Raw genomic sequence first — 27098 nt, 5'->3', positions numbered from 1 at the left:
TTATAAATTTAAAAAATGGGTTCCAAAATATAGAAAGAAAAGCAAAGTGGCCTAGTGGATAGAGCCTGGACCTGGGAGACAGGAAACCTAGGTTCTAATCCCAACTCTGCCATTTGCCTGCTGTTTAACCTTGGGCAAATCACTTAACTATTCTGCGTCTCAGTTTCCTTCTCTGTAAAATGGGGATTCAATATCTGTTCACCCTTCTACTTGGACTGTGAGTCTGGTGAGGGGCAGGATTTGTGTGCAACTGAAGTATCTTGTAGCTGCTCCAGGGCTTAGTAAGGCTTGACACCTTGTAAGTGCTTAAAATACATTATTGCTATTATTATCAACATTACTATTATTATCAGTAGGAGTAGCAAGACATATCTAAATAATTATATAGCTAAATATTCAAATGGTAACAGTGTAGAATAACCAAATTCATTCCAACTATGTATCATTCACCCTCCCCTGAATATCACTGCAGGATCAGAAAATCTGACATCAGGACTGCCAAACTGCAAATGAAAAAGTACAGATCAGATACAAGCACCCAATGTAAAACTAAGCAATACATCCTACACCATTTGCCAACTTGTTCCAGCTTACGTATGCTCTGCCTTCGATATTATAGCCAATCAGTACACATAAATCAAATCCCAAATCAGATCCCTTCTCCACCTTTCCTCTCCTATTTTGGGAAACTTCTCACTGTCTCTCTTCACCCAAATTCCCTATGTACTGACTAGGACAGTATTTTGGTACTTCTTTCCCTTATTCTAACTTTAGATGCTACCTACTAGGCAGACATCACCACCTATACCTTGACCTGCCTTGCCACTCCCAATGTGCTGGCTTGCAGCCCAACTTTCTCACTCCACCCAAAATGACACAGTAATGGACCAAGTGATGGATCATAGTAGAATTGGGAGAAACAAGTGGTGGTGGGCTGCTAAGGGATTTCTCTCCCTATGCCTCCAAACCCATTCCACTCTGCAATATTGAGGGGTATAACTTTACCTTACCTCTGGCTGGGATAACTTCTTTAACAAACGGTGTAGCATCAAGTGAATAGGTGAAAGCCAAAATAGGATAAATGACAGAATTAACAACAATCTTCACAAGGACAGTTGAAGCTGATCTTGCTGGTGCAAGACACTGAACTTCATCGTAAGTAACGGACACAATTAGACAAGGATTGCTTCCAATGGTCACTGTTGTATTGCCTGGACAGAACCCACTGCCTGTGATAATCAGAATGGTTCCACCCCTAAGGCTTCCAGAAGTCGGGGCTAGCGATGCCACTGCAGGACTGATGATTGCAAAGTTTCCAAATGCCCGACCTTTTGTGGCCACCACAACACAAAGTGGATAACTTCCAGCTGGGACAGCAGTCGCAATAACAGTGATGTTTTTTTCATTAACACTGGCAGCTGTGACCTGAATGTGTCCTACGTAAACAGCAATATCCTCCAAGATGGTTCCAAATCCTTCCCCTTCAATAAGAACCTCTGTAGGTGAAGTCTGTAAAACGATTGGGTTCACTCTTGTTACAGAAGGGGCAATTCCATCCAGATATGAAAAGCTGCAGGCCCCTGGGCACCGGGCAAGGACATCTCGTATCTGAACGTTTACATCTCCCAGATGTTCCGGGGCAGGAGAAGTCTCACATTCAATAGTTGTATAGTTTGCTGACCCAACTCTACATGGAAAATCTCCCATCGTGACTTTTATATCGCTGAGAGAGGCTGCATATCCTGAGCCTCGTATGGTCACTCGGGTCATTCCCGTGGTTGATCCAGCAATTGGAGTCACTGAGTCAACATGAGGCAAAAGAACAAAGCGGCGATCAAATTCATTGGTCAAGGTATTGATAGCGGTACCTAGGTTGTGGACAGTTAATGAGACAAGTTCCCCAATCCCTATGTCCATGGAGTTCTGTGGGTCAAGCTGGCACATGATGGAATTTTCACTGACTCCTTTTGTGATGCAGGGATGTCCACCAATTGTAACCTGAAAATGAAATAAATAAGAAATCCTTGCTCAACCATTAAGCACTAAAAGGAATTTAAATGTCTTTGAACACCTAAATAATCTGTAAATTACTGACTGTAGTTTAATTTATTTTCAATATCCATTGTAACAGAATAATACAAAACTAGCCTACGATAAAATGCACTTTTCAAGCTTACATGTAGACCTTGGTAAGCTGCTGTTATACAGTGACTCGGAAAGATGCTACAAAGTTTATGCCCAAAACATCCTCAAATAATAACTCATTACTTTTCCCTCTCAAAAAAACTTTTCATCATGCATTATTCTTACCTCATGAGCACATGTGATATTACTGAAGCCACTTCCAGTTATTGTAATTAAGTCTCTGACTGTGCCACTGGATGGACTAATATTGATGATGGAAGGGGAGGAACAGCTTGAAAGCTTGAAGGAGAATCCAGGAGAATTCTCTATCCCATTGACAAGCTGGGGACACAAAGGCTCTGGTTCAATGCACTCTGACCCTGATCTTCCAAAGGGTGACATTTCTGGTACTCCTTAATGCAAAAGACAAGAGATAGGAGTAACTCTAAAATATATACATTTATATGCAATCAGTATATCTATTTTTATACTGGGTTTGTTTCGACTCTGGTAATGGGTTTGGAGTGAAGAGACTGAAGAAACCCACTCCCTTCTCTGGCTCTGTTCTTCTTAGCTTGCAATACACCAGATACTAAGTATCAAAATGCTGAGATAAATATATATATAAGTATATATATATACTTCAATTAAAATATACATTTAAATATTGCAAAAAGATTGGCACCTCTGTGTAAGGGAATGTTCATTTGCCATATACAGTATCTCAACATCTATTTTAAACCCCATATTGTTTTCCTAAGGATTTTGTATATATATTTATCCTCAGAGTGGCTCTTATTCCTAAGTGTTAACCCCCTATATGCAAATCTCCTTCAGAAGGTAAATTTCTAAAGAGAGTGTCATATACTTTCTTGATAACTGCCCCCTTGTTCAGTCTTCTGCTAAAGTGGAAACTCAGTAAGTACTACTGGCTTACTGATTTCTATGTTTATGCTCTTCAGGAACAGGGAATTCTTGGAAAATCATACTGTCTGAAGAAAACTGTTGATAGAGATGTACAAATTAGAGAGAGCGATGAAAATAGTGGAAAAATAGGAGACTACCAGAGGAGACGACAAAAATAATAATCAATGGAACCTTTGATGAAAAGTTAAGGGGTCAGCATGATGACTTTGCCTATAAGATAAAAGGGATTTAGCAATGAGTTACCATCAGTATCAGTGAACTCACTACATATTATCAGACTAAGATGTGTTGGTTGATTTCTCTTACCTTTAACATATGTTGCCTCAATTTCATCAATAAATAGGTGCAGCGGAATGTCCCTGTCTTCATTTGGTAAAACGTTAATTACTCCTTGAAGGAAAATGGACTGTGCCTCATCAATGAATCCACTGCTATAATAGTAAATGCCAGGTGAAGTGAACTGGTAAGAAAAAGAACCTGCCCCAAAAGAAAGATGAAGATAAAAAGTACAAATGCATAACTCAATATATCGTTAAAAGCATGGTACTGGGAATCAAGTCCCGGTTTTGCCATTGGCCTGCTCTGTGACCTTGGGCAAGTCACTTAACTTCTCTGGGCCTCAATTTCCTCATCTGAAAAATGGAAATAAAATACCTGTTCTCCCTCCTCATTGGAGAGTGAGTCCCATGTGGGACAAGGACTGTGTCTGACTTGATTCTTTTATTCACTGCAGTGACACCACAGTGATTAGTACAGTGTTTGTCACATAATAAGTGCTTACTAAATATCATAATAATTATTTTTATTTCTCAAATGACCTAATGGATGCTGAGGGATTAGATTACCCAATTATAAAGGGTTTCTTTGTCACAGTTTAAAATTCATTTTCAATTTTCTGAAATGGAATTAATACTACTAAAATCTTAACGTTGCTTTCCAGTGACTTCTGTGATTCTCATGGAATAAATGGATATATACCAACTTAACAAGCCATTTACATAGTTTATTTAAATGCATTTTATTCCTTCTTCCATTATTTATAAATAATTTATATCTCCCTGTCCCTTTTAGATTGTATATTTCTTTAGGGCAGAGACTCTATATTAAGGGCTCAATATAGTGTTCTGTGAATAGTAGGGGATCAAGAAATTCCATTTATTGATTGATTACCAATTATAAAATGAAAGCTACATTACCTAGATCACAATATATTTTCTCTGTTGCTTTGATATTTAAAATGAATGTGTCAAAACAATAGGTGTAACTTGAGCTGTTGCTTGATATATATGTGTGTGATATATATAGACACACATATATAAAATTACATACAATATGAAGGTAATTGCATTGGCCAAAAAAGAGACAATGCCAACTAGCAAAGGAAAAACATACTTACCAGATTTTGTTCTTCTGGTTCCACTAGTAAATCCTTTGCCATCATAAACTACGCTGCCAAGACTGGAGACTGAAAAAACTCCATATCCTACTCCTCTAATGAAAGGCTGAGTTTGCCATTGCCATATCACCCGGTCTCCCACAGATACATCCAAGACTGCTGGAAACCATGCATATCCTAATCCATATACTGGGGCAAAAACCAAAGAGATGATTCAAACATCTACACTCAGCAAAATAAGAGAAGCCTTTAAAAATCTTACTGAAGAGCTAGAACTTGGAAAATAATGCTCTCTAAGCTTCATAACTTGGTAATATGTACAATTCAATCTTTTGGTGAAATATTTAGAACTTAGATAAAAGCAATTGTTGGGAAATTCTCACAGGCTAGAAAAAACTTATCTTCAAATAGACTGCTTGTCTTGTGAAGAAAACACCATTCTGTGATCTATGCCAAGCTACTTGATAAGTTTGTAACTCAAAAACAAAAATACTAAGTACTTCCAATTCTTTGGGTGAACAGAATTATATAATTTTAAAGATTATCAGTATATTATTATTATTCAATGTTTACCTGAATGTTTTCCACTGTTGGTCACTCTATATGTACTTCTTGTTGATTGAAGAGTGCACTTTATGAGATTCTCTGAAGAAGTTGTTACATGGCAAGGGAATGATCCTAGAGAGAGTCAGATGAGTAAAAATCACTAATTCAGTCAAATATTCAGGCTTTCACAAAATTGGACTTGTGAAACTGCTACATATACAACACAGATCTTTTTCCCATTCAGAATAGGAATAACACTGCAAAAATTGAACTCCAAATATCTCATATTTACTTCCTATATTAACTAGAGATAACCTCTTTCCTGAACTAAAGGTTTTAATGATTCATCGTTTGGATTTCCATGTGCTATTTTCTGTTTATTTTTATTGTTTTCTTCTTGACCCATTCCAATTTCTATTTCTGTCCTCGTGTCCTCCCCCTGACTTTCCCATCATTGTAGATGGCACCACTATCCTTCCTGTCTCACAAGCCCATAATCTTGGAGTTATCCTTGGCACCTCTCTCTCTCACTCAACCCACATATTCAGTCCATCACTAAATCCTGTCGGTCCTACCTGCACAACATCGCTAAAACCTGCTTTTCATCTCCATCCAAACTGCTACCACGTTAATACAATCACTCATCCTATCCTGCCTGGATTACTGCATCGGCCTCCTTGCTGACCTTTCAGCCTCCTGTCTTTTCCCACTCCAGTCTATACTTCACTCTGCTGCCCAGATCATTTTTCTGTAAAAATGTTCAGGAGATATCACCCTGCTCCTTAAAAAGCTCCAGTGGTCATCCATCCACCATCAAGCAAAAATTCCTCACCAATGGCTTTAAAGCACTCTGCCATTTTGCCCCCTCGTACTTCACCCTGCTTGTCCCCTTCTATAATCCAGCCCGCACACTTCACTACTCTAGTGCTAACCTTCTTACTGTGCCTCCATCTAGCCTGTCTCACCACTTATCCCAAGCCCACATCCTCCTTCTGGCCTGGCCTGTCTCACCACCAATCCCTAGCCCATGTTCTGCTACTGAACACCTAGAACGCCCTCCCTCCTCAAATCCAACAGAGAATTACTCTCCCCTCCTTCAAAACAATATTATTGAAGGCACATTTCCTCCAAGAGGCCTTCCCAGACTAAGCCCCGCTTTTCCTCATCTCCCACTCCCATCTGCATCACCCCGACTTAGTTCTTCTGCTCTTCCCACCTCTCCCATCCCCACAGCACTTATGCATCTGTATTTCTTTTTTTTATTGATGTTTGTCTCCCCTTCTCTAGACTGTCAACTTGCTGTGGGCAGGGAATGTGACTTTATTGTTTTAATGTACTCTTCAAAGTGCTTAGTACAGTGCTCTGCACACAGTAAGCAGTAGACAAATACAACTGAATGAATTGAATGAAATTCCTCCCTCAATGCCACCTTGATATCATATTTTACTTTATTATAGAGCTAGCACTAACATTGATGTAGAAAGAAAATAATGAACAAATAAGATTTGACTGAAAAAAGAAGGATTTGTATTAATTACATTTGTGTAACAACATTCAGGTTTGTCACAGCTATAGTCTATTTGAGAGAATATCAAATTTTTCTTTTAATACAAATGTATTAAAATCTTACCAAAGAGCACACTGTTTTCCTTTGGTATTTTGCTGAACCCAGAACCCATAATGGTGATTTGTGTTCCACCATATAATGAGCCTCCTTGAGGAAATATGTTAGTCACTTGCAAAACATAGGCTATGGAAACATTCAATTTTCCACTACAAAAGAAAATAAAAGTTTTAATTTAGTATTCCACAGACAATTGGTTGTCATCATCAGATAAACCTTTTGGGACACAGGAACACATTTAACATTTAATTACATGCTATAAATTAAATTGAAACAACATAATTGTTTTAATGGGCACAGCTCAGACTGGATTTAAGCACAGAGGTAACTGTTTATAGTTGCAGAATATTTTAGTAACAATCTACTCAGTTTAGAATCTGCAGTAGAGTGGACTGTTTCTGAACCACTTCTGAACTTGGAGGTAAGGAGAGACAGATAGCAATTCAAACTACATAAGTGTAATTATGGAAATCATTAATTTTTGCCTAATATTGCAAAATGACTGAGCATTTATTCTCACACTGAAGGAGATTAGAAAGTGTCATCTTTTACCTTGAAGATGCAAAACCCCAATATCCAACATCTACACAGATGTTGTGGTGTCCAGGAGATAATTTGGGTAGAAGACAGATAATAGCACTGGAGTTCCATTCAACGATCTTACAAGTGGCTCCACCAACATACACCTTATTGTCTATCAATTCATTCCCAAAGTTGTGGCCCATAATCGTTAAATTTACTTCTCCTGTTATTTTTAAGGGAGGAAAAAGCCTTCAGAGGAGGTATTTTCAAAACAAAAGCATTGTCGGAATGATAATTTAAGAACTAAAGGGATTCAATCGATCAATGGCATTTATTGAGCACATCTGCAGAACACTGTGCTATGCACTTGAGATAATTCAATGGAGTAAGTAGACGTGGCCCCTGTCCTCCAGGACCTAACAAACTAGTGGATTTGGTTTCAAAGACCCTAAAATTTTCAGAAACAAATGATGGGGATCCAGATAAAGATAGATAGGTACCCAAGATGGACAAAATCATCCTTAAATATGACCTCTTTATGAATGTGTGATAATAAAACTAAGATTTGAAACCAAGATAGTATAATAATAATCGTAATAGTAATGGTACTTGTTAAGCATTTACTTTGTGCCAAGAACTGTTCTAAGTGCTGTGGTAGCGCTGCAGGATGGACACAGTCCCTGTCCCAAAAGGGGCTCATAGCCTTAGGTCCATTTTACAGATGAGGTGACTGAGTCACAGAGAAGTTAAGTGATTTTTCCAAAGTCATACAGCAGACACATGGTGAAGCGAGATTAGAATCCAGGTCCCTTTGACTCAGACCCATTCTCTATCCACTAAACCATGCTCCTTCTATTATTATTTACATAGCGTATAATAAAATAGAATGATGAGGATTTATCACAAAGCCAGTAGTAGAAATGAATGAAACATGAATGTTTAGTAGGTCAAATTATTCTTTAAAAAATCTCTGATTTTTCTATCACAGGAGATATATGTGTAGCCACAGAAGATTCCTTACCAAAGACTTTCCTTGTTTTGGGACTGAAGTCAGTTATCACTGGAGTCCACAGGTGGCTATAATTAAAAGCACTGTTGACGGTTGCATGTAACCCATTAGTAAAAACAGTGACATCAACAGTTCCTTCAGGACCCTAGAATTAAAATCAAAGAGAGGTATTACTGAGACATGTTCAGCCATTGTAAATCAACAGAAAAATCCATTGAATAAGCTCAACAGAAAAGTCTAACTTCAGTACATGTTTTGAATTCATTCATTCATTCAATCATATTTATTGAGTGCATACCGTATGCAAAGCACTGTACTAAGCACTTGGGAGAGTACAATATAACAACATGCAGACATTCCTTGCCCATAATGAACCATCTCCCTGGAGCCAGAGTAGTGAGACCCTGCTGGAGATCCATTGCTGGAGAAAGACAAGGCCAGCCCAATCAGTGATCCGGAATAAGAACAGGTTCATTCATTCATTCATTCATTCATTCATTCAATCTTATTTATTGAGTGCTTACTGTGTGCAGTGCACTGTACTAAGAGCTTGGAATGTACAATTCAGAAACTCATAGAGACAATCCCTGCCCAACAATGGGCTCACAGTCTACAAGATTGAGCTACATACACTGGCAGAAATATACAGGCTGTCTGCAGGAGGATTAGGCTGGTCCCCTGGAAAAGTCAAGACACCAGAAAATAAAGTTGACTGCCAACAGGGCAAACAGTGGGTGTAACAGGCTCATTACCAAGCAGCAGTCAGGGAAAGAGAAATGATTAGAAGCGCTAAAACTTCAATCATCTGGAACTAAAAGCAGGAATGACAGCTCTAAAAAAAGGCAGTGACAATTTCTTCTTACATATTTGTTTATTCAGTCATTCAATTCATTCAGTTGTATTTATTGAGCGCTTACTGTGTGTGGAACACCATATTAAGTGCTTGTAAAGTACAATTTGGCAACAAATAGAGACAATCCCTACCCAACAATGGGCTCACAGTCTAGGGGGCGGAGAGACAGACAACAAAACAAAACAAGTAGACAGGCATCAATAGCATCAGCATAAATAGAATTATAGATACGTACACATCATTAATAAAATATATAGAATAGTAAATTGTTAAGCAGATAATGTGTGTCAAACAATGTTTTAAACATTGGGGCAGCTACAAGATCAACAGGCTGAACGCAGTTCCTGACCCACATAGGGCTCCCAGCCTAAGTAGAAGGGAGAACAGGAATTGAATCCCTATTTTGAAGTTGAGAAAACTGAGGCAGAGAGAAGTTAAGTGATTTGTCCAAGGCGACACAGAAGGCAAGTGGCAGAGCTGGGATCCAAACCCAAGTCTTCTGGCTCCCAAGCCTGAGTTTTATCTACTAGGCCATGCTATTTCTCACGTAGTCTACCAGGTGCTGGTTGTTAACATTTAGCGTGGGGCTTAGCTCAAGACCTGGTCATAATCAATCAATAGTATTTATTGAGTGCTTAATATGTTCCAAAAGTCCCCCAAAAGCAGAAGAGAAGCAACCAGATGGACCACCTGCCCAGGGTCTACCTACCATCAGCTTCATGTGACACTATAACCATGATTTTGCCTTTGTTCACAATAACCTTTTAGAGTGCACAGTGTTTGATTTCAAATTGATGATAGACCCTTCTAGAAAAAGAATTTTGGACAATGAGGAATTTTGCAACTGAGGTAATAAGCAGTTTTGTTGTTTTTTTAACAAAACATGCAGAGGGCCCACGGGCCTCTGAAATAACATTAGGAATGTTGGGAATTCTAAAGTATTGGTGGGAGTGGAATATGCCCATTGAAAAAGTTTGATTTGACCAGCCAAAATGCCCCTGAATATTGGACAAGATGCTTGTTTAGCATTGACGACACAGGGCAAATCAAATGACAGGTGGAAAATAATGACCACAACCCAAAACCAATTAACAGCTACACTACTGTTGTAAAAATTGGTGAGATTATATTAGGAGGCTTTGTTATTGATACTGTAGTATGAAATGATAGAGTTAAAAAATATAAGTTGGATCTGGTTCCTACTGGATATTTTTATTGGTAAGATTAGTTTGAAACCAAAATCTTTTGTTTCTCTGTGAGACCTTTTGGGGTCGGAAATCCACCAATAGGCAACATTTGATTGGAGAAGTTATTGACTCTGGAAAAGAGTATAAAGATATGCACATAAGTGTAACAGAGGGATGAAGAGGGGAAGGTAAATACCCAAATGCTTAGGTGACACACAAATGTTGAAGTAACAGTCTGGGAGGATATATGTTGGGAAGAAGAGAGATTAATCAGAGACAGTCTCATGGAGGAGATGTGATTTCAGAAGGACCCTGAATATTTATTCATTCGATCATATTTAGTGAGTGCTTACCATGTGCAAAGCACTGTACTAAACACTTGGGAGAGCACACTGCAAGAACAGACACATTCCCTGACCACAGTGAGCTCACAGTTTAGAGGATACTGGAAGAGCAGTGGTCCACTGGGGGAGATAGGGTGAGAGATCCAGGCTGAAGAGGGATCGTGAGAAAGAAATCAATGACAATAGAGATGAGAATGAGGCATGATACGTAGGTTGGAGGGATCTGTGGAGGATCTGTGGAGTATGGAGAACAGGTTGGCATCTGTGATGTTGGGCAAGCCACTTAACTTCAGTTTGCAGATGAGGGAACTGAGGCACAGAGGAGACACAACACTGATGCTCCCTCGTACTTAGACTGTGAAATCCACGTGGGACAGGGACTGTGTCTGATCTGATTAGCTTGGATTTATCCCATTGCTTAGAACCCTGCTTGACACAGAGTAAGCATTTAAAAAGTACCTTAAAAAGAGAGAGCTTAAGTAGTGGGGAAGAGAGTTGATTGCGTGCCTTGAAGCCAGTGATTAGGGGTTTCTGCTTGATGCAGAAAGCAATGGGCAACAGTTGAAGGTTTTTTGAAAACTGCACAGACTGTTAATTCAGAAAATAAAAACAAGAAATGTATTTATCTCATCCTCATCTTTTAGTCTATTTTTTGTGTTTTATTCTTTCATCCTTCCATATCTGTCTGTCACCAATGTCCTTTCCGCCTTATTTTTTAATTGGGAGTATTTGTGAACCAGGGACCAGTTCTAATGCTCACCAGTGCATTTTCCCCTTAATGTTAAGGGAAATATTAACCTAAAAATATTCTCTAAATGTTAAGGGGTCTTTCTCATGACCCCTCTTCAGACTGCATCTCTCTCCCCATCTTCTCTAGAAGACCACTGCTCTTCCAATATCTTCTAGACTGTGAGCTCACTGAGGTCAGGGAAAGTGTCTGTTCTTGCAATGTATTCTCCCAACTGCTTAATATAGCGCTATGCACACAGTAATATTAAGTGCTTAATACAGTGTTGGGAACAGTAAAGACCAAAGAAATATTATTACTATGATAAACTTTGAATATCAATGATTTGATTCTAAATATTTGAATGGATATGTTGAGTCTAAACAATTCAAGAGAGCAAATCAAACAATTTGGTTTCAACCTAACCTAAACGCCTTTAAAATGATCACAATTTTTTTCTTCAGAAACAACTACCCAAGATATTAGGTAGCATTTCAATCTTCATACAGGTTATTGAGGATAAAATAATATTATCACTATTTTGGCTTTCAGTGTAGTGTTTGAATAGAGGAACAAATGAAAAAATCAATCAGTGGTATTTATTAAGCATCTCCTTAGCAGTTTTCTAGCACTTGGTACTGTACAATAGACTCAAAAGACATGGTTCCTGCCCTTGACAACTTTGTAATCTAATTTAATGCAACATCAGGAGTAAATCATTCAAAAGCAAAATGTAGCAGGTTTGTGAGGAGCCTATCACATTCCCACTACTGTCTGAATATGTTTGCCATTTTGAAAATGAAGTCTCATTTAAAAATTTGAAGGTAGAAATTAAATTTGAAACTTACCATTGGGGTTCTGCATTTTATCTCTTTAAAATTTCCCTTAAGAACACTGCAGCTTTTATTTCCAACTAGGACTTTTGAGTCTTGATTAAAGCCAAACCCAGAAACAGTCAGCAGAGTGCCTCCTGAACAGAAAAAAGAACACAAAAAAGGTAAGCTAACAGAAGGTAGTTCTGCTCACTATGGCAGAGGATTTTTCTGGTTTCGTGAAAAATATTTCTAATTTGGGTGCAAAACAGCCCTCTTTCCTTCATAAGCAGCCTAAATCCTTCTGTATATCTTTGAAAGTCGCTAAAAATCAGGCTTCTCTTCAATCTTTTTTTAAAAATTCATCCACTTTCCTGAAAATTGATGCAAGATTTTTTAATCCAAAAATTTTACCTAGTGGTGGAGTTAAGCTTCTATCTTTCATGACAGCTATGAAACCTCCTCCTCCCCATCCTCTATCAGGTAGCAAGGATTATCCCAGGATTGAGGTAGAAGCGGCAGAGATTTTGGGTGGATTTAGTCAGCATCTCCTATCTCCTCATGATTCTGTGTTGCTTTTGGATGAAGTGGAGAAGCTGACTTCCACTTGTGTTTGGGAAGCTGTAGGGGTGGTGGGGCAGAGGAACAGCTGGTTGGGAGGCAGCATGACCTACTGGATAGAGCAGTTATATCAATTATATCACCTGTAAAATGGCTAAGACTGTGGGCCCCATGTGGAATATGGACTGTGTCCAACCTGATTAGTTTGTATCTATCCCAGAGCTTAGTACAGTGCCTGGCAAGTAGTAAATGCTTAACAAATGCCATTTTTTTAAGCAGTTTTCCTTTTCTGCCAAAACAGTTCCACACTGGTTTGAAGTAGAAGGTGGAATCTTTTACCTGCTAGGCTTCCAGAAACAGGCCAGACCTGTGAGATCTGAGTCCTGTAAGTGAAATTGAATCCCTTCTCCCCAGCATTCTGCACCAGTCCAAAGGCAGCTATGGACAGAGCAACTGGAAAGGTTCCTCCGCTTCCATTCTGTATGTGACACTGAATCTCATTTTCTTAGAAGAAAAAAAGAAAAGAATATGATAGAAAAGACATAAAATCTGCTTGTCAGTAAAACTAATGATAATAGTAATTATAGTACAGCAAAATAAAGTCAGTCAAACAGAAAAAAGACCATGATTCTTGGTAAAGATCTTAAGAAACGGTACACATTATATATTGCTGTCATTTCAGAGGGCGAAACTTCTGAATCACACAACCAGGTAATTTGATCTCAGCAATAATTACAAAGTTCTCGTCTAATGCTCATGATTACAACCAGATAAAACTGAGGAATTAAAATGAGATTCTCTCCCTCTGCATAAGTTATAAAAAGACCAAGTAGACTGGAGGCCAAGTAGACTTGTGGGATGAGAATGAGGAGGGAGAGACCATGCAATGCCCTTCAGCTCCAGGAAATGATCACTGTGCTCTGTAAATGTTTGGGTGAGTACTGTATTCTCAAGGGCTGAGAGCAGTAATGGAAGGGCACCTGGAAGTGGGGTGGTGGGGTACCTTCCTGAAGATTTGATCTGATCCCCTGATGCTTGATTCCTTGCACCACTGGGGAAAAGTGGGGTGGGCGGAAATGCAGCCATGCTTGCTGCTAACCAAGAATAACTTCTGAGGGAGAGAGAGTTACTGCATCTCTACATCTTTTGAGAGTATTCATTTGTTTGTTCAATTCATTCAATCGTATTTATTAAGCACTTACTGTGTGTGGAGCACTGCACTAAGCACTTGGGAAAGTACAATACAGCAATGAAGAGTGACAATCCCTGCCCTCAATAAACTCACAGTCTAGAAGGGGGGAGACAGACATCAATACAAATAAACAGATATCAATATAAATAAATAAAATTACAGATATATATACTTAAGTGCTGTGGGGCAGGAAGAATTCATTCATTCAATAGTATTTATTGAGCGCTTACTATGTGCAGAGCACTGTACTAAGCGCTTGGGATGAACAAGTCGGCAACAGATAGAGACAGTCCCTGCCGTTTGACGGGCTTACAGTCTAATCGGGGGAGACGGACAGACAAGAACAATGGCACTAAACAGCGTCAAGGGGAAGAACATCTCATAAAAACAATGGCAACTAAATAGAATCGAGGCGATGTACAATTCATTAACAAAATAAATAGGGTAACGAAAATATATACAGTCGAGCGGACGAGTACAGTGCTGTGGGGATGGGAAGGGAGAGGTGGAGGAGCAGAGGGAAAAGGGGAAAATGAGGCTTTAGCTGCGGAGAGGTAAAGGGGGGATGGCAGAGGGAGTAGAGGGGGAAGAGGAGCTCAGTCTGGGAACGCCTCTTGGAGGAGGTGAGTTTTAAGTAGGGTTTTGAAGAGGGAAAGAGAATCAGTTTGGCGGAGGTGAGGAGGGAGGGCGTTCCAGGACCGCGGGAGGACGTGACCCAGGGGTCGACGGCGGGATAGGCAAGACCGAGGGACGGTGAGGAGGTGGGCGGCAGAGGAGCGGAGCGTGCGGGGTGGGCGGTAGAAAGAGAGAAGGGAGGAGAGGTAGGAAGGGGCAAGGTGATGGAGAGCCTTGAAGCCTAGAGTGAGGAGTTTTTGTTTGGAGCGGAGGTCGATAGGCAACCACTGGAGTTGTTTAAGAAGGGGAGTGACATGCCCAGATCGTTTCTGCAGGAAGATGAGCCGGGCAGCGGAGTGAAGAATAGACCGGAGCGGGGCGAGAGAGGAGGAAGGGAGGTCAGAGAGAAGGCTGACACAGTAGTCTAGCCGGGATATATCTGCCAGACAATTACTCTCCCCCATTCAAAACCTGACTGAAGGCACATCTCCTCCAAGAGGCCTTCCCAGACTAAGTCCCATTTTTCCTCATCTCCCACTCCTTTCTGTATTACCCTGGTTTGTTCCCTTTTCTCTTCCCTTCACTTCTCTGAGCCTCAGTTACCTAATCTGTAAAATGGGGGTTAAGACTGTGAGGGACAATCTGACTACCATGTCTTTATCCCAGCATCTAGAACAGTGCTTGGCACATAGTAAGCACTTAATAAATACCATTATTATTACTATTATTATTATGTGGGTTGAAAGAGAGAAATGAGTTAGGGATAAAGCCAGGGTTATGGGCTTATGACACAGGTATTGTGGTGATGTTTTCTGCAGTGATGGGAAAGACAAGGGGAGGACAAGGTTTGAGTGGGAAGACAAGTTCTATTTTGGATACATTAAATTTAAGGTGTTGGTGGGATGTCCAAGTTCATATGTCCTGAAGCATGGAGAAATGTGAGACTTTAGAGAGGTCAGGACTGGAGAAGTAAAGTTAGGAATCATCCCTGTAGAGGTGGTATTTGAAGCTGAAGGAGTGATTGAGTGCTCCAAGGGAGTGGGTGTTGATGGACAATAGAAGGGGACCCAGAGCTGACCCTCAGGGTTAGAATGTAGGAGATAGAGGAGGAGTCTGCCAAAGGGACTGGGAATGAATGGTTAGAGAGAAAAAATTAGGAGAACCAGTAGAGGACAGGGTCACTGTAGCCAAGGTTGGACAATGTTTCCAGGAGAAGGGCATGGTCCAAAGAGTCTTAAAGTAGCTGAGAGGTAGAGGAAAACTAGGATGGAGTAGAGACCATAGGATTTGCTTAGAAGGAGGACATTGGTGACCTTAGAGAGGGCCGTTTCTGTAGAGGGAAGGGAGCCAAAGCCAGATTGCAGTGTTTCAAGGAAAGAATTGGAGGATTGGAAGTGGAGGCAGCAGGTGATGACGATTCACGAGTTTGGACAGGAATGGTAGGTGGAAGGTGGGGCAATATCTGGAGGGTGCCATAGAATCAGAAGAGGATTTTGAGGGGATGGAGGATACATGTGCATGCTTGAAAGCAGTGGGGAAGGATTCATTGGAAAGTGAGTGAAGGTTACAGTAAGGAAGGGAAGATGGGTAGGGGCAACTGTTTTGATAAGATGCAAAGGGATGAGATAAGAACTCCAGGTTGAGGGGTAGATATTTGAAAGGATAGAGGAGAACATTTGAGATACTGCTCTGAAGGATGGGAGAGTCAAAGAGTAGGCCCAAGGAGGAAAGGACTGTAAAAGAACAGGGAAATTTTAGGAGGAGCACATCTGGTAGTTTCAATTTTACTGATGAAGTTTGTGGAAAATTAACTGTGGGGGCAAGAGATGCAGGGATGAAAGGATTTGTGGTTTGAAGAGGGAATTAAGCATCTGAAAGAGCTGGTGTGCACAGTGGACATGGTATTCCTTAATTATGGAGAAGTATTTACGCTGGGTGGAAGAAAGGGCAATATTGAAGCAGATGAGTATGAATTTAAGATGGATGAGGTCAGCCTGATGCTTGAATTTCTTCCTGCAGTGCTCTGCTTCTTTTGCACAAGAATAGAGGAAGCGTTCTGTGGAGTGATCCAAAGTGGTAGGAAGTTGGCAGAAGGTCAGGGAATGAGGGATCTGAGTTTAGTGGAGAGGGTGGAGTTGAGGGTGTGAATTTGTGTATTAAGAAAAGGTAGTTTGGGAATAATAATAATGGCATTTGTTAAGCGCTTACTATGTGCCAAGCACTGTTCTAAGCTCTGGGGTAGATACAGGATAATCAGGTTGTGCCATGTGGGACTCACAGTCTTCATTCCTATTTGACAGATGATGTCACTGAGACACAGAGATGTTAAGTGACTCACCCAAAATCACACAGCTGACAAGTGGCAGAGCCCGGATTAGAATCCATGATCTCTGACTCCCAAGACCATGCTCTTTCCACTAAGCCATCCTGCTTGCTGACTTTACAAAAGTGAAGGGGTTCAAAAGTTTGAAAGTCTGTATGGGAACAGGGTAGAATTTGCAGGGAGGGTGTTTGGGGGAAAGAAAGTCTGGAGATTGCGGTCAATCACACTTACATTATCACTACTTCATCACTGTATCATTTGAGCATTAGGAAGATGTATTTCAAATAAATGAGTATTACCAGAGATGGAAAAAATTGAGCAATTCACTTCACCAATAGTAACTCTTGTAGTTTCACTGCCTGAACTACCAGAGAATCCAGAACCTGATATAATTAGAACTGTCCCTTCTTCATATGAACCTGTAGAAAACAAACAAAAAAATCTTATTAGTAATTATCTAATTTCCTATATATATAGCCACATATAAGTAAAATCATATTTGAAAATTATAAATTATTTTGATCTATGCATCTAAAATTGATACTTTCCACTGAAAAACATTCATTATTGTACTTATAAATCAGTGACAATAGGAAAAATAAATGATATTTTTAGTGAAATTGCACACCCAAACTAAATTCCTAGATTAGTTAAGCAAGTGAAATTAATGTCTAAGACATAATGGCTTCAATGAAAAAGCCCATTTGCATAGGTTTTTCTAAAACAAAATTAATAAAGATTGAAAGATAGTAAAATACACCTATTTATCTGTCGTATTTCTATGAATAGATTCAATTCACTTCCAACATATCCACATGCTTTTCTTCTACATTTCCTGTAAACAGTGGAATTCTTGCACTTATATTAAAATGTATTTTAAAATGCTAACTCAGAAAAATTGGTCTTGGTAGAGTCCAGAGAGGGAGCAGCCTACAAGAATTGCTTAACAGGTCCAATTTTTCAAGACAAGAGGAGGGAAAGGACAAGGGAAAGGAGAAGGAGGAGAAAAAGAAATGGAGGGAATCAGCACAGGAGAAGTGAGGAGGAGGTGAGAAGATGATGAGAAGGAGGAAAATTGAAGAAAGGAGAGATATGGGAGGGAGAGAAAAGTCAGAGTGACCGAGAAGCAGCATGGCTTAGTGGAAAGAGCATGGGCTTGGGAGTCAGAGGTTGTGAGTTCTAATTCCAGATCTGCCACTTGTCAGCTGTGTGACTTTGGGCGAGTCTCTTAACCTTTCTGTGCCTCAGTGACCTCATATGTCAAATGGGGATGAAGACTGTGAGCCCCGCATGGGACAACCTGATTACCTTGTATCTACCCCAGTGCTTAGAACAGTGCTTCGCACATAGTAAGTGCTAAACAAATACCACCATCATCATTATTATTATTAATTAAGCCACTTCTGCCCCAGAACTGTGAAATCAGGTAGATATTGTGGCTGTTTTGTAAGAACAGCTAAGGAGAAAGAAAGCCAGGCAAGTGTAAAGAATATGTTACCCGAGAAAGTTCTATAGGCAGAAGAGAGTATTTGATAAGTTAACCCACAATTCAAGGTTAGAGATGTAATAAGGAAAAATTAGTAAATATTACGGTAGATGTTCCAGAGAATGGACTCTTCCAAACACTTAATTCAGTGCTCTGCATATGGCAGGTGCTCAGTAAAATATATTGATTGATTGATTGAATCCTATTGACACTATTTCTAGAATTTCTGGAAGGGCTCAATAAAATTATGTTCTTAAATCTTGACTCTTACGATCACTGGACTTGATGCTGGATTGAAATCTATGACTGAATTCAATTTAAGACTTAAAATAGTGCCTTATGCCTGACACACCTAAGTTTATTTACTAGTTAGAAGCCATATAATTTAATTGACCAATAACTATGACATTTGGGTCACTTTTTGATAAAATTCCTTTACACACTCATAATTCTGAAATGTTGTGCATTTTCACTGAAGCATAATATTAATAACTATGATACATTGAGGTACACTTTCTACACAGGAAGTGCAGAAACATGGAGAATATAGTACTTTCTTCATAGACATAATGAAGTAGTTTCAAACTCCTAATGCAATTTGCCTATGAAAAAAGATTAAATGATGGCATAAAAAATATGTCCCAATGAAGATGTGTATTTACTCAGATGAATTGCATAAGAGACTGGAAAAATGTAAAAATCTGAAAAGATAGCACTTATTCCTTAAAATCTACTGCAATTTCAGGATCATTTGACATTGACTGAAGGGTGACATATTCAACGAAGTGTGCTTTGTCCAATCTGATTATCCTGCATCTGCTCTACTTCTTAGCATAGTGTTTAGCACCTAATAAGTGCTTAAAAAGATCATAATTAGTTAAATCACTTCATGTTACAAGTCAACCCAGTTCATCTTGATAATACCAGAATGAGATTTTGGAGTCATAGAAAAAGTCCCAGAATAGCAGATTTAATTTGGTTTCCTCGTTGACCCAGAAGCCGCATGATTAATGATTGTGCAGAAGGGAATAGCCACCCTTACAATGAACCAAAAATGTCTTAGAGAATAGCACAAAATTAAATGACATATATAAGGGATTGAATTCAATAGTTCGAAGTCAGAGAAGAGCAAGAATTTTGCAAATGGGATTTAATTATGAATGAGAAATCATTAAAGTGCTTTACACTGCTTCCTCTTTTTTTTTTTTAATCAGGGTGAACTTGATATTCATAACTTTGAACAGTGCTTCTCACATAGTAAGTGCTTAACAAATGCCGTCATTACTATAACTGTTTCTGCTTCTCCTAGGTATCACTGTTGTGGTAAATTCAGAGTTGAGATTGATCCTTTTACCTATTGCAAACCAAATACAATTGTCAGAGGTACCTTGAGTAGGGCTAATGGAGGAGATGATTGGAGTGTTTTGGTTGTCCCACTTATAGCCACAGTCACCAGAACATTTGGATGGAAGCCCATTGATATAAACCTCAACCTTCAAATAAATATATAGCATTAAAGACCATCCAGAACATCACAGTCCCACAAGTAATGAAACTCACTATTCGGAGTTAATTAAAATGAGAGATTGAGAAGTGTGCTGCTTAAGGGTGTGAAAATTCCAACCAGGACATTTACACAAGAGTTATAAAATAAACACTGCATGTGCTATTCTATTGAAAAAAAACACCAAGGGTCTATAAAAATCCAACTTTATAAATACCTGCGGCTGGTGGTTGGGTGTACGGAACAAGTCTCCTAGAACATGTGTCCGGAATACGCCACCTTCCCTTGTTTTTGTTGCTGACATATTGACATTTACTCCAGTGATGTTGGAATCATTGATCTGGTTAGACATTTAAGAAACAGCTTGTGATGGATTCTGGGGTGCTAATTTTCTAATCTTTGTTCTCAGAATGTTGATTTTTAAAGTATTTGAAAATGCATGACGTTATTCATATTGAGGATCCATTTATCTTTTCTTCACCTCCTTTCCAGGGTCAGATTGGGAGTAACCCTTTCAATCAATCAGTGGTATTTCTTGAGTACTTACTGTTTGCAGAGCACTGTACTAAGTGCTTTCTGTATTTTCTAGTGTAGTCAGTGGGCTCATGGTGACACAATTAGGTGCCCACTCCACTAGGGCAGTGGAGGCAATCACTTTCCCAGCCTTTAAAGCTACAGTGCCAGATTATGCTTACTACAGTGTCTCTGCACACAGTAAGTGCTCAATTAATACCACTGATTAATTGATTGCTTATCTCAGGTCTCTGAAAAGAGCTCACTGAGGGTTTCCAACTGGGGCTGAAAAGACCTAAAATTTCTGGGGTATTTCTGACCCCCAGGCTTCATTCCTCTCCAGATGCCAATCCCCTATGGACCCAATTCACTAAATGAAAAATTGACATCTCTGTGCCCAAATACAACAGATAGTTGCCTACCTTCTGCTGGCACGCACTCACTCCTGGCTGTGTGATGGTAGGAAGTGTGGTGCAGATTCACGTCTTTTAGAGTATGTGTTTCTACCCCAACCTTATAAGGTGTGAGGGAGTTAGGGAGTGCCTCTTTACAGTTGTTTCAGAGACAGATTCTCCACTTCTGCTTTGTCTGCTTCTTGTGTTGTGTGCCCCCTTTTGAAGTTGGGAAGGCAGGACAAGACATGCCAAAGACATCACTTGCCCTCTGCATAGAGCCACAGAAATACAGCGTGGTTTTAATATTTTGGTTGACAAATCCACCTTCAGTGGGAATCAAGTCCAGCATGTCTGCTCATTTTTTAAAGAACAAACAGGCCATATATACATTTGCACTTTCAGTAAAGCAGGTATTTCAGAGAAGATCTGGATCTGCTATTAGAAGTAGGAAATGTTGCAAATATTTGGCTTTGTTCAAACCTGTAAAAGATTCTGGTTCCCGTATGCACTTTTCCACTTGACTCTCCATAAGTACCCAGAGCAGCTTCCCTGTCTTGTTACTGAGACTTCCCCCATTTCAGCAATACTTTGGAGAGCATACTTCAAATCCACAGCTGAAACATCAGCAGGGAGACCTGTACACATAGATAGATAGGTTTGGGTATTTATGACACTGGCCATTTGCTCTTACAACAAACTCAGTGTGAATGACAAATTGCCATCATCATCATCAAAACATATTGATCACCTAACAGTACTGCTCATAATAAGCAGTTCTGAGAGTACAGTGGTGCAGACTTGGTTCCTGCCCTCAAGGAACTTACAATACAATGGAGCGAAGCAAAGCCACATAGTTTTTTTACAAATCCTACCAGTAGGGAGAAAAAGCAGATATTTAGCTGGTAGTAACTAGATCAATGAAAGATGAATCATAATAAATAAATTAATGAGGTAAATTAATCACTATATTCATACTAGAATATTTTTACATATGATCAGTGATCTAGATGACCTCTTATAGATTATTTTAATTACATTCTATGACATTAAACTGTTCAAAAGAGTTCAGATTCTGATTATTTCTTGAGATCACAAAAGAGGTGAATTTGAATAATTCTTACTTGCCTCTGGTTCCAAAAACATTTATTTATAAATGGCCACCAAGTCTTATAGATTAGGATGTATTTACTCTGATCACACAGACACATTCCAGAATATGTTTTTTAGGCTTGTGGTAATATTGATTAATCTAACATACACTTCACTTGAAAAATAACATTCCTATGTGATCTTTTTTACCTTGAAGTAAATGCCCATAAGCCTGGATGTCAAAACTGCCATGCAATGGAGGAGATGCTGTTTGGATTCTTTTGATAAGAACATGGGATTCTCCCGGCCAGTTAGTCCCTCTGAAAACTGACTCATTCTCTGTATTTGTCACAGCCTAGTTTCCAAAATTAATATAGATATTAATTAATAATGTTGGTATTTGTTAAGCGCTTACTATGTGCCAAGCACTGATCTAAGCACTAGGGTAGATTCAAGGTAGTCAGGTTGTCCCACGTGAGGCTCACAGATTTAATACCCATTTTACCGATGATGGAACTGAGGCACAGAGAAGGGAAGTGACTTGCTCAAAGTCACACAGCTGAGAAGTGGTGGAGTCAGGATTGGAACCCACAACCTCTGACTCCCAAGCCCGGGTTGTTTCCACAAAGCATCGACTATCATTTAGTACAGTGCTCTGCACATAGTAAATGCTCAATTAATATCATGATTTATTTTTTAAAGTACCTCTCTAAGATCTATAGGGAGTCAATTGTTCCATCGCTTTAGTATTTGTGCGTATTGAAAGAGAGTAAGTAAATGGTGCTCTCCTGGACTGAAAGGTTTATTACACCTCTCAAAGCCCTTAAATACTGAGAGGAGTAAATTTATTTATTCAGTCATATTTATTGAGTGCTTACCATGTGCAGAGCACTGTACTAAGTGCTTGGAAAGTACAATTCAGCAACAAATAAAAACAATCCCTGTACACAATGGGCTCCCAGTCTAGAAGGGGGGAGTCAGATATCAAAACAAGTAAACGGGCATAAATAGCATCAATATAAATAAATAGAATTATATATATATAATATATATATACACACATACATACATACACACACACACATCAGAACATCACATCAGAACTTTAATTATCAGAATGATCTGGCCCTCTAGCAGTAGAGATACTTGCAAAAGTAGACTTACCTGAGTAAAGTCAACTGCCAGTAAGGGAATTCTGTAACTGCAGTTATGTGACGACATAGTCACTGAATAGCTGTTGGTTAAAAATGATCCATCTGTTTGGGTCTGATTCACCTGAAATTGCTTAAAAAATATTCCCTTATTTGCTAAGGCTGGGAGTCTTCTCTTTGGCACTCCTAAATATTGAAATTGATAAACAAAATAAAGCAACAACTGCAGAATCTGTTCCTACAAAAATAAGTTAAGATAACAACAAGTCGTATAGCAAAATATTTCAAATACATATTTGAATAATTGATCTAAGGAAGCTCCTTGATAGCAGGAATAGTACCTACTTGCCCTGTGTACTCTCTCAAGTGCTTACTGCGATGCTCTGCACATAGTAAGCTCTCAATAAGTACCACTGATTGGTAAGAAACTCTCAAGGGAATGTCAAGAAAAGTGTTCCCCTTTGTCACTAGTTCAGTTCACCCCTAATCCTACTAGACAGATAGGTTCCCATCAGCATGAAGACTGAATTAATATTGGGAGCTAGATCCTAGATGCAAACTCCTAGAGCATAAATGAAATCCAAATCTATAAACTCCCAATGCTGCTTTATCAACTGTCTAGAACTCAATCCTTCAATCAATCATATTTATCTAGTGCTTACTATCTGCAGATCACTATACTAAGAGCTTGGGAGAGAACACTACAACAGAGTTGATAGACATGGTCCCATTATGGTTTAACATAATTCTTTCAAATGCCAACATCATAACAAGGGGTAACCTTTTTGTGAGCCCCAAGTGGCCAGGACTAGGGATCCCACATTGGCCTTTTAGCCATACATGCACTCACTGGTGAACTTTATCATCCATGGTAAGCTTTAAGGCAGTCACTTGGCTCCCCACTCCTACCTTGCCTCACAACCTACTTTCCTATTGCAACCCAACGCAAACACTTTGATCCTGTAACACTAACCTACACTTTTTGCTGTGATCACATCTAACCTACTATCGACCCTTCTCCCTCATTCTTGTCTGGCCTGAAACTCCCTCCATTTTCATACCTGACAGAGCTCCAGTCTCCCCACCTCCAAATTCTTCTTAAAAATCACATTTCCTCCTAGAGGCCAAATAAGCCCTCCTTTCCCCTACTCACTCTTCCTTCTGCATTTCCTATGAACTTGGATCTAAACCCTATAGATTCTCACCCCACCATCACAGCCCTACAGCACTTATGGTATCCTTATATCTTGCCATTTCCCCTATCTGTATTTAACATCTCTCTCTCCCTCAATACTATAAGCTAAAGTGCTCAATAAATATCAGTGATTGATTTATAGATAAGAAGAAATATATATGTGCATGAATATATATATACACTCACATGCACACTGACATAAATTTGTATAGTCCTACAAAATATTCTACACCCCCATACCTAGATGATTTGGAATGTAAAGTTCTACTGCATATTTGCTTAAGAAGCTTTTGGTTGAAATTTTAACAATAAAAGTATACCATTTGCAGTTGAGAATGTAGCTTTTTGCCCTATATATACCACATCCACATAAAAGGACTGAGCCTCAGATGCTTTCTTTAAATTGATCCTTTGAAGTAGAAAATTATTTCCTGGGTGTTTTTCTTGAATGAGGGATAGAAGATCTATACAAGTATATGTCCAGCTGAAATAGATCCATATAAATAAATTAGATCTGATGAACATTTCAGAGAAGCAAATATTCCATGATACAAGATATTAAAATGTAGAAGAGCAACAAACTCTAAAAGAAGAGTCACCAGCAAATCCTTTGTCAAACATCCACCAGACCTGAGAGTGAGCAGTATTTTTCTAGTTGCCTTAATAAGCTAGACATTTGGGAAGAGTGTTGACTCTTTCAGACCCGTTCTGTTTAGCCTTCATGAAGTTGCTTAGATTTCATTTTTATCATTACCATCCCACAAAACCTCTAGTGGCTCTCCATTTTTCTTCTGAAAGAACAAAATAATCATGGTGTTTTTTAAGCTTTTACAAAGTTTCAAGCACTGCTTTAAGTGCTGGGGGAGATACAAGCTAAACAGATTGGAAACCGTCCCTGTCCCACATGGGGCAGTCTTGATCCCCATTTTACATATGAGGGAACTGAGGCACAGAGAAGTAAAGTGACTTGCCAGAGGTCATGCAGCAGACAAGTGGCAGAGCCCAGATTAGATCCCAGGTCTTCTGAATCCCAAGCCTGTGCTCTATCCACTGGGTTACGCTGCTTCTAACTATGCTGCTTCTAACTGTCAAATTTAAGGTTCTGTTCCACGTTTCATTCTTTATCTCCTTTTACCTCCTGCTAGATTTAGCTCACATTTCTTGCTCTTCCCAAGCTAGCATTCCAACTGGACCTCACTCACAATTTGCCTGTCACCCATTCTTTAGGTTTTTCCCTTTGCTTAGAACTCCCTCCTCCTTCATATCTACCAAACCATACTTACCTTCAATCCCCAGAGAACTCTTCCAAAGCCATTCCTTGATTAATTCCTCATAATTTCTGGTTTAATCACTTCATGAGCCACTCTTAGCACTCATGTGTCTATTTGTTCATTTTCCTTGTTTTGAGTATTTAATTGTCAACTCCATTTCATTCATCTGTGCTCATTCCCTCTTACCTACTGAATGTTTGTAATCTGTGTCCACTTGTCTTTCTGAATTTACTATACACTTTTAAAGAATGAGACCCTGCCTTTTACTTCTTCTATTGCTAGGCACACAGTTAAGTGTTTATTAAACTCTGCTGCCATTTGCCTACATGCTACAATGAATTAAGCAGTCTCCTAATGGCTTTAGAGGATTAATCATCCTCCCAAGTGTCAAGCTTCACAGTGAGAATAATATCTTATATTGTTAGCCCATTTGGGACAGGTACTGGGCCTAATCTATTTGCTCGAGTGCTAAGGAAGTACCTAGCACGTAGTAATTGCTTAATAAATGCCATCAATTAAATGTTTAGACCAACACCTGTGGCTTAGATGATTTAAAGTATTCAGACATACACACAAGTTTGTTTATGCTAATGTGGACAGTGTGCCCTGAAATGGAAACTTACTTCATGTTCCCTTCAGCAAAGTTAAAAGACAGCCATTTATCAGTACTTCTAGTTGATTTGTTACTGTCTTGGTACTGGAATTTCAGACCAATCTCATGAGCCAAGAATCCTTTGTATGCTAAACAAAGCTGTTCAAGAAAGAATAATACAGGAATGATTAGCAACATAATTTATAGAAATTTGTTTTCCCTGATTATTCTAAATCACTTTTTGAAATATCATCTTTGCTACAATGAGTTGAGTTGACTTCAAAGTTCATAAAGGTCTTCTGTATAGAGTTATGAAAAATCATCAAGACCTTTCACAGAACCAAACAACAGGTGACTCTAAACCATCACTTAGGGCCAATATTTTGCAAGACAGATTTCGAATCTGCTCCAATATTTCGAAAAGAGTTCCACCTCACTGCAATTTCAATTTCAAAAGAAAACAGATTTCAAGAATGACAAATTTGCATTACAACTCTGATGTCCCAATGATCCTGTATTCATGCAAGAAACAGTCATTTTGGTCTTCCAGCTGCCATTTCCTGAGTACATACAAAAAATAAGCCATGCAAATATCACATTACACTGTGTTCCTTTTGGGGGGGAGGGGTGATGATTTTCTTTAATTCCTATTCTTTGAGGTGCTTTTCTAAGAGAGAAGAATTAAAGTTGTCATTAAAGAAAACATTTTTTCTGAGGAATACAGTAATTTTCCCCCCTATGGTATTTAAGCACTTACTAAGTGCCAGGCAATGTACTAAAAGCTGCAAAAGACACATGATTCTTTCAGTCGTATTTACTGAGTGTTTACTGTGTGCAGAACTGTACTAAGGGCTTGAGAGAGTACAACAATAAACAGACACATTTCTCACCCACAACAACCTTACAGACTAGAGTCAGACATTAATCTAAATAAATACATTACAGGTATGTACACAATAATAAATAATGTAATAATATGCATATACATGGTGATCAGGTTAGACACAGTTCATGTCCCACATGGGGCTCACAGTATTAATACCCATTTTAAAGATGAGGTCACTGAAGTAGCAGAGAAGTTAAGTGACTCGCTCAAGGTCATACAATAGACACGTGGCAAACCTGGAATTTGAACCCAGG

General features: G+C 39.1%; 1 protein-coding gene across 1 annotated transcript in view; it reads right to left on the bottom strand.

The window, feature by feature from the left end:
* PKHD1L1 (PKHD1 like 1) overlaps positions 1–27098 on the bottom strand; it is a 163549-nt gene that overhangs the window by 91090 nt on the left and 45361 nt on the right. The window contains 18 exon segments of the mRNA XM_029063819.2: positions 1011–1998; positions 2311–2537; positions 3358–3528; positions 4448–4636; positions 5021–5125; positions 6624–6766; positions 7170–7362; positions 8161–8293; positions 12108–12229; positions 12972–13136; positions 17062–17181; positions 19636–19741; positions 19970–20092; positions 21141–21295; positions 21960–22104; positions 22914–23086; positions 24416–24579; positions 25990–26117. Of these exon segments, the coding sequence (XP_028919652.1) occupies positions 1011–1998; positions 2311–2537; positions 3358–3528; positions 4448–4636; positions 5021–5125; positions 6624–6766; positions 7170–7362; positions 8161–8293; positions 12108–12229; positions 12972–13136; positions 17062–17181; positions 19636–19741; positions 19970–20092; positions 21141–21295; positions 21960–22104; positions 22914–23086; positions 24416–24579; positions 25990–26117 (3550 nt within the window).

This window comes from Ornithorhynchus anatinus, chromosome 4, assembly GCF_004115215.2.
Source record: "Ornithorhynchus anatinus isolate Pmale09 chromosome 4, mOrnAna1.pri.v4, whole genome shotgun sequence".
In the NCBI taxonomy this organism is placed as follows: domain Eukaryota; kingdom Metazoa; phylum Chordata; class Mammalia; order Monotremata; family Ornithorhynchidae; genus Ornithorhynchus; species Ornithorhynchus anatinus.
This window is presented reverse-complemented; position numbering and strand designations above follow the sequence as displayed.